This window comes from Hypanus sabinus, chromosome 9, assembly GCF_030144855.1.
Source record: "Hypanus sabinus isolate sHypSab1 chromosome 9, sHypSab1.hap1, whole genome shotgun sequence".
Taxonomy (NCBI): domain Eukaryota; kingdom Metazoa; phylum Chordata; class Chondrichthyes; order Myliobatiformes; family Dasyatidae; genus Hypanus; species Hypanus sabinus.
Genome location: NC_082714.1, coordinates 79,968,976 through 79,977,472, shown reverse-complemented (window position 1 = coordinate 79,977,472; position 8,497 = coordinate 79,968,976). Strand labels below are relative to the sequence as shown.

The 8,497-nt window shown below is 51.5% G+C and overlaps 1 protein-coding gene across 1 annotated transcript in view; it reads left to right on the top strand.

Annotated features, from left to right (window-relative positions):
* The first annotated feature begins 3,466 nt into the window (after positions 1–3,466).
* The window catches only part of LOC132398853 (interleukin-6 receptor subunit alpha-like), a 48,671-nt gene continuing 43,640 nt past the window's right edge, over positions 3,467–8,497 (top strand). Inside the window, exon 1 of the mRNA XM_059978688.1 lies at positions 3,467–3,728. Within this exon, the coding sequence (XP_059834671.1) occupies positions 3,641–3,728 (88 nt within the window). The 5' untranslated portion in view covers positions 3,467–3,640. The remainder of the gene's footprint in view (positions 3,729–8,497) is intronic.

Sequence of the window (8,497 nt, the reverse complement as noted above, 5' to 3'; positions counted from 1 at the left end):
TGTGTGTGTCAGTCTGTCTGTGTGTGTGTGTCAGTGTGTGTGTGTGTCAGTGTGTGTGTGTCTGTGTGTGTGTCAGTTTGTGTGTGTCAGTGTGTGTGTCAGTTTGTGTGTGTCAGTGTGTGTGTATCTGTGTGTGTGTGTCAGTGTGTCTGTGTGTCAATGTGTCAGTGTACCTGTGTGTCAGTGTGTGTGTGTGTGTGTGTCTGTGTGCCTGTGTGTGTGTGTCAGTGTGTCAGTGTGTGTGTGTGTGTCTATGTGTGTGTGTGTCAGTGTGTGTGTGTCTGTGTGTGTGTCAGTGTGTCTGTGTGTGTGTGTCTTTGTGTCTGTGTGTCTGTGTCATTGTACCTGTGTCTGTGTGTGTGTCAGTGTGTCTGTGTGTGTGTGTGTCTTTGTGTCTGTGTGTGTGTGTCAGTGTGTGTGTGTGTGTGTGTGTGTCTGTGTGTGTGTGTCAGTGTGTGTGTGTGTCAGTGTGTGTGTCAGTGTGTCTGTGTGTGTGTCAGTGTGTCTGCGTGTGTGTGTCTTTGTGTCTGTGTGTCTGTGTCAGTGTACCTGTGTGTCTGTGTGTGTGTCAGTGTGTCTGTGTGTGTGTGTGTCTTTGTGTCTGTGTGTCTGTGTCAGTGTACCTGTGTGTCAGTGTGTGTGTGTGTGTCTGTGTATCTGTGTGTCAGTGTGTCTGTGAGTGTGTGTCAGTGTGTCTGTGTGTGTGTGTGTCTTTGTGTCTGTGTGTCAGTGTACCTGTGTGTCAGTGTGTGTGTGTGTGTTTGTGTGTCAGTGTGTGTGTGTGTCAGTGTGTCTGTGTGTGTGTCAATGTGTGTGTGTGTGTCAGTGTGTCTGTGTGTCAATGTGTCAGTGTACCTGTGTGTCAGTGTGTGTGTGTGTGTGTGTCTGTGTGCCTGTGTGTGTGTGTCAGTGTGTGTGTATCTGTGTGTGTGTGTCAGTGTGTCTGTGTGTCAATGTGTCAGTGTACCTGTGTGTCAGTGTGTGTGTGTGTGTGTGTGTGTGTCTGTGTCTGTGTGCCTGTGTGTGTGTGTCAGTGTGTCAGTGTGTGTGTGTGTGTCTGTGTGTGTGTGTGTGTCAGTGTGTGTGTGTGTCAGTGTGTGTGTCAGTTTGTGTGTGTCAGTGTGTCTGTGTGTGTGTGTCAGTGTGTGTGTGTGTCAGTGTGTGTCAGTGTGTCTGTGTGTGTGTCAGTGTGTCTGTGTGTGTGTCTTTGTGTCTGTGTGTCTGTCAGTGTACCTGTGTGTCAGTGTGTCTGTGTGTGTGTTTCAGTGTGTGTGTGTCAGTGTCTGTGTCAGTGTGTCTGTGTGTGTGTGTCAGTGTGTGTGTGTGTGTCTGTGTGTGTGTGTGTGTCAGTTTGTGTGTGTCAGTGTGTCTGTGTGTGTGGCAGTGTGTGTTTCAGTGTGTCTGTGTGTCATTGTGTCTGTGTGTGTGTCTGTGTGTGTATCTGTGTGTGTGTGTCCGTGTGTCTGTGTGTCAATGTGTCAGTGTACCTGTGTGTCAGTGTGTGTGTATGTCTGTGTGTGTGTGTGTCAGTGTGTGTGTGTCAGTGTGTGTGTCAGTTTGTGTGTGTCAGTGTGTGTGTCAGTGTGTCTGTGTGTGTGTGTCAGTGTGTGTGTGTGTGTCTGTGTGTGTGTCAGTTTGTGTGTGTCAGTGTGTGTGTCAGTGTGTCTGTGTGTGTGTGTTAGTGTGTGTGTGTCAGTGTGTGTGTGTGTCAGTGTGTGTGTGTGTGTGTGTCAGTGTGTCTGTGTGTGTGTGTTAGTGTGTGTGTGTCAGTGTGTGTGTGTGTGTCAGTGTGTGTGTGTGTGTGTGTGTGTGTCAGTGTGTCTGTGTGTCAATGTGTCAGTGTACCTGTGTGTCAGTGTGTGTGTGTGTGTCTGTGTGGCTGTGTGTGTGTGTCAGTGTGTGTGTATCTGTGTGTGTGTGTGTCAGTGTGTCTGTGTGTCAATGTGTCAGTGTACCTGTGTGTCAGTGTGTGTGTGTGTGTGTGTGTATGTGTGTGTGTGTGTCTGTGTGCCCGTGTGTGTGTGTCAGTGTGTCAGTGTGTGTGTGTATGTCTGTGTGTGTGTGTGTCAGTGTGTGTGTGTGTCAGTGTGTGTGTCAGTTTGTGTGTGTCAGTGTGTGTGTGTGTCAGTGTGTGTGTGTGTCAGTGTGTGTGTGTCAGTGTGTGTGTCAGTTTGTGTGTGTCAGTGTGTGTGTCAGTGTGTGTGTGTGTCAGTGTGTGTGTGTGTGTGTGTCTGTGTGTGTGTCAGTTTGTGTGTGTCAGTGTGTGTGTGTGTCAGTGTGTGTGTCAGTTTGTGTGTGTCAGTGTGTGTGTCAGTGTGTCTGTGTGTGTGTCAGTGTGTGTGTGTGTCAGTGTGTGTGTCTGTGTGTGTGTCAGTTTGTGTGTGTCAGTGTGTGTGTCAGTTTGTGTGTGTCAGTGTGTGTGTGTGTCAGTTTGTGTGTGTCAGTGTGTGTGTCAGTTTGTGTGTGTCAGTGTGTGTGTGTCAGTGTGTGTGTGTGTCAGTGTGTGTGTCAGTTTGTGTGTGTCAGTGTGTGTGTGTGTCAGTTTGTGTGTGTCAGTGTGTGTGTCAGTGTGTCTGTGTGTGTGTGTCAGTGTGTGTGTGTGTCAGTGTGTGTGTGTGTGTGTCTGTGTGTGTGTCAGTTTGTGTGTGTCAGTGTGTGTGTCAGTGTGTCTGTGTGTGTGTGTCTTTGTGTCTGTGTGTCTGTGTCAGTGTACCTGTGTCTGTGTGTGTGTCAGTGTGTCTGTGTATGTGTGTCAGTGTGTGTGTGTGTGTGTCTGTGTGTGTGTCAGTGTGTGTGTGTGTCAGTGTGTGTGGCAGTGTGTCTGTGTGTTTGTGTGTCAGTGTGTGTGTGTCAGTGTGTCAGTTTGTGTGTGTGTGTCAGTGTGTGTGTCAATGTGTCAGTGTGTCAGTGTGTCAGTGTGTGTGTGTGTGTGTGTGTGTGTGTGTGTGTGTGTGTGTGTAGAGTTTGCACCTTCTCCCTGAGGCCCCTTGGGTTCCCCCAGGTGCTCTAATTCCCTCCCACATCCCAAAAACGTGCGGGGGGCTAATTGGCCATTGAGGATCACAGCCTGCTGAGTGCGGGAGGGAAGGAATCAGTGGGAATGTGAGGAGACTGAAACGGGGATGGGAGCAAATGGACTCCCATTGAATTTGTTGCCACAGATTTGATGGGCTGAATGGCCTGTCCTCCCCACCCTTGTACAACAGATGTTTGAACCTGGCAGGGGCAAAAGAAAATTAATTCTTGAAGGCAACAGGATAACCCTGCGCAAGGAATTGGGAGTGGGGCAGCCATAAGCAGATGGGCAGATTGGCCTTGTGTCACTGCTACAGTCTCTGCCCCCCCCCACCCTTCCTTCCGTCCTCCCTCAACAGATTATGCAAACATTTGTGCTCCGAGCGAGTTCCCCAATCGTTTCCCAAAAGCCGGGTCCTCCCCCCTCGCCAGTGACGGACCCAGAGGAAGTTATGTCTCTGAGGCAGCAAGCTGATAAGAACGGCAGCGGACAGAGTGACAGAGATAGGTAACCACCGCACACAACCGCATCCTCGCCGGGGCAGCGGGGGGGCCCCTCGGTCCCCAGACACATCCGTACACCCCCTCCCATCTCCCCGCCCCACTTCGCTGCCCGTCCGCCGCAATGGGGCTGAGAGTGGACCGCCAGCTTCTCAGCCTCGCTCTTCTGATCTGCTGCCCGACGTCTGCCCAGGATCAATGCCCCCTGACAGGTGAGTGACGGAGGTGGGTTTGGGGGGAGAGGGGTAGCCGGAGGTGGTCGGGGGAGGGGAGGCTTGCTCACTCACTCTCCCGTCTCTCTCACTCATCAGTCTTGCTATCTCCAACCCACATCCCCCATCCTAATCCTCACCCCTTTCCCTCTGTTACACTCTCCTCTCTCCTGCTCTCAGTATCTCGCTCCCTCACCTCCTCTTTGTCACTCTGCTTCCTCTCTCTCTCTTTCTCTCTCCCCCTCATTCTCCCTGCCCCTCCCCCATTCCTATCCCTATCTCTCCCACTCTGCTCCACTTTCTACCCCACCATTTCCCTCTCTCTGCTCTCTCCCTCCTACCCACTCTCTCTCACCTGCCTCTCTCTCCCCTTCTGTTTCTCTCTCCCCCCGTATGTCTCTCCCCTTTGCCTCTCTGTCTCCTCTCTGCCTGTCTTCCCTCTGTCGCCATCTCTCTCCCTTCATTCCTCGCTCTTCTCCAACTCTTTCACTCTCCCCGCCTCTCTCTCTCCTCCCTACCCCTCTCTCCCCTCTGCCTCCCTATCTGCCCCCTGCCTCTCTCTCCCATCTCTCTCTGTCTTTCTGCCTCCTTCTCTCTTCTTTGCTTCTCTGTCTCTTCTACCCTTCTCTCCCTCTCTCTCCCCTCTGCCTCTCTCTCTCCGTCTCCCTTCTGCCTTTCTGTCTTCTCTCTCTCTCCTATGGCACTCTCTCTCCACCCCCACCTTGCCTGACACTCTCCCCTCTGCCTCACTCCCCTGTCTCTCTCTCTCTCCTCTATGCCTTTGCCTCCTTCTCTCTCTGCCTCAGTCTCCTTTCTGACCCTCTCTTTCCTCTGCCTCTCTCATTCTCTCCTCTCTGCCTCTCTCCCCTCTGCCTTTTATCTCCTGTCTGCCTCTCTCTGTCCTATCTATTTCTCCTCTGCCTCTCAGTCTCCTTTCTGCCCTCTCTCCCCTCTGTCTCTATTTACCCTCTGCCCCTCTCTGCCTCCCTTCCTCCCCTCTACCTCTCTGTCTCTCTCTTTCCCCTCTTCCCCTCTCTGCCCTCTGCCTCGCTCTTTTCCCTCTACCCCTCTCCCCTCTGCTTCCCTGTCTCCTCTCTGTCATTCTTTCTCTCTCCCCCTCTCAAACTCTTCCCCTCTTTCTTTCTCCTCCCATTTTTCTCTCCATCTCTCTCTCGTGTCCCCCTCTTCCTCCCTCCTTCCTCTCTGGCTCTCCCCTTGCTTTCCTTCTTCCCCTTCTCTCTCTCCTTCACTTTTCTCTCTCTATCTAACCTTCTCTCCACCTTTGCCCTGTCCCCTCTCTTTCCACCTCTCTTCCCCATTCCATTACCTCCCCTCTTGCCCCCTACCTCTTTCTCCATCTCTCTTGCCACATTTATTTACATTCCTTCTCAGTCACACTTTCTGTCTATCCCTCCCCCCGTTCTCCCCATCTCCTCTCCTCCCTCCCCCAGCCCACTCTCTGCCCCTTCCACCAGCTTCAGAATCACCGTGCAGGGTCTGGGATGAGGGGTTTGGGAGAGGGGAGGGAGTGTCTGCTTGTCACAGAAGAGATTGCCCTCACAGAGGCTGTCATGAGGTTTGGCGGTGGAGACATCAGCTCACACGACTCCCCCAGCCTCAACCCCTCAATCCCTCACCCTCTCCTCTACCCCCTCAATTCCTTCCTTTCCTCCCCACACACCCTTCCTTACTGTCCTGTCTCCTGTCAAATCCTCTACAGATCACAGTCTCCAATGAATCCCCTCCTCACCCACACCCCTCCGTTACCCCTCACTCGCACCTCCCCCATCAACCCACTCCTTCCTCACTACCCCTGAACTGTGCACTTTAGTACGCAGGTTATTTGAAGTGGAGGTTGGTGGGGCCAGGTTTGTTTATGACTGCACATTGTAACACACAGTGAAAGGCATCGTTAAGTACCTTCTTGATTAGCTTTACGGGGAGAAGGCAAAGGATGGTGTTGAGAGGAATAATAAATTGGCCATGATAGAGAGACAGAACAAACTCGATGGGCTGACTGGCCTAATTCTGCTCCTGTGTCTTATTGAACCCAATCCCTCCAGCCCTTTACACCCCCGAAAGACCCTGCACAACTCATCCACATGCTGAAGACCCTCCATCCCTCCGGCCCTGAGTCTCAGCCACACCCACCCGGCCGGTCACAACTCCCCTTCACCCGACCCTGCTCCACCTCGGTCTCCGCACAACGGTTCGGCTGTCAATGCCTGCATGGACTATCCAAATACAACAAGCAATTCTTTCAGAACTTCAACATCGGCTCTCCTGATACAACACTGACTGCAGCCAAACTCAGATGTGCCATATTGCGAATGAAAATCACAGAGCAGGAAGCATTGACAGACACAGAGTGAAACTCCCTCTTCACCGTCCCATCACACACTCCCGGGGTCAGACACAGAGTGAAACTCCCTCTTCACCGTCCCATCACACACTCCCGGGGTCAGACACAGAGTGAAACTCCCTCCACACCGTCCCATCACACACTCCCGGGGTCAGACACAGAGTGAAACTCCCTCCACACCATCCCATCACACACTCCCGGGGTCAGACACAGAGTGAAACTCCCTCCACACCGTCCCATCACACACTCCCGGGGTCAGACACAGAGTGAAACTCCCTCCACACCGTCCCATCACACACTCCCGGGGTCAGACACAGAGTGAAACTCCCTCCACACCGTCCCATCACACACTCCCGGGGTCAGACACAGACTGAAACTCCCTCCACACCGTCCCATCACAAACTCCCCATGAAGTCACATACTCCTCATTCTGCCTTCAATATTCAAAGATTTAATTAAGAAGACAATAAGAAAGGGGAGCAGGATTGGGCAATTCAGTCTATGAAGTCTGCTTGACCATGGCTAATTTGATACCCCCACAGCCCCATTCTCCCGCCTTCTCCCTGTAACACCCTGGCTAATCAAGAACTTACCACCTTAAATATATCCAGTGACAGGCCACCGCAGCCAGCTGTGGCAATGAATTTCACAGATTCATCACCCTCTGCTCAAGAAATTCCTCCTTAATACGTGTGTGTGTGTGTGTGTGTGAGTGAGTGTGTGTGAGTGTAAGAGTGTGTGTGTGTGTGTGTGTGTGAGTGTGAGAGTGTGTGTGTGTGCGTGTGTGTGAGTGTGAGTGTAAGAGTGTGTGTGTGTGTGAGAGTGTGTGTGCGTGTGTGTGAGTGTGAGAGTGTTTGTGTGTGTGTGTGTGAGTGTGAGTGTAAGAGTGTGTGTGTGAGAGTGTGTGTGTGCGTGTGTGTGAGTGTGAGAGTGTGTGTGCGTGCGTGTGTGTGAGTGTGAGTGTAAGAGTGTGTGTGAGTGTGAGAGTGTGTGTGTGTGCGCGTGTGTGAGTGTGAGTGTAAGAGTGTGTGTGTGAGTGTGAGCGTGTGTGTGTGAGTGTAAGAGTGCGTGTGTGAGTGTGTGTGAGTGTGAGTGTGTGTGTGAGTGTGAGTGTAAGAGTGTGTGTGTGAGTGTGAGAGTGTGTGTGTGCATGTGTGTGAGTGTGAGTGTGAGAGTGAGTGTGTGTGAGAGAGTGTGTGTGTGAGTGTAAGAGTGTGTGTGTGTATATGTGAGTGTGAGTGTGAGAGTGTGTGTGTGCGTGTGTGTGAGTGTGAGAGTGTGTGTGTGCGTGTGTGTGAGTGTGAGTGTGAGAGTGAGTGTGTGTGTGTGAGAGAGTGTGTGTGTGAGTGTGAGAGTGTGTGTGTGTGTGAGTGTGAGAGTGAGTGTGTGTGTGTGTGAGAGAGTGTGTGTGTGAGTGTGAGAGTGAGTGTGAGTGTGTGTGTGAGTGTAAGAGTGTGAGTGTGAGAGAGTGTGTGTGTGAGTGTGTGTGTTCACCACTTATCACTGTCTATAGTGAGGAATCTCAGTTTTCAGTCTTTTTCAATGGTTGAAATGTAGAAATCAAACATGACCTGAATTTTTTGAGGTTACACACTGAATGGAAAGTTGTGTGGGTGGCTGCTTAAGGTAACACTACAGATATAATTTCCGCTGATATTAGGAAGATTAATTCTTGAGGGCAGTGTGCAAGAGATCATAGATATGACAGGATGCTCTTCTCCGTTCTTGAGGAGTGAGAAACTGAAGGGCGTAGACTTTAGGTCTCGTCTGGGAGGTTCCAGAGGAGACCTGAGGAAGAAGTTATTCCCTCAGGAGAGGCTCTGCCATCTGGGATTCACTGCCTGAGGAGGCAGAGTTTGTAGAGATATCGGGGTAGGAACTTGAACGTCAAGTTTGGTGTCTTGTGGAGGTCCCCAAATGGTTTAATTTAATATCAGAGAATGTACACAGTATACAACCTGAAATTCTTACTCTTCACAAACATCCATGAAACAAGGCATCCCACAGAATATACAATAGAAACATCAGAACCCCAAAGCCCCCCCCCCACACCTCCCATCACACAGCAGGTGTCTACCCTCCCCCTACTTGCGCCAGCTGTACCTCCCTCCCCCCAGCATGCAAAGCCCCCCGAGAGAGAGCCTGATCCAGAAACTACAGTCCATAGTCCAGCATTCTGGTACCTCAGAAAGACTCTCTCTCTCCATTGAGAGAGTGAGATGGCTCCTGCAACACGAGGGCAGAGGCCAACAACTCGCTGTTCCGATGATACAATCCTCTGCGTCATCTCTCTTAGTCTCCCCCACCCCACTGTCCAACTCGAGGTCTGACAGGCTCTCATGCTCCATCGGAGACCTGGGATGGAAGGTGTTGAATGGAACAGTGCAGACAGATTTCTGAGCTGGCT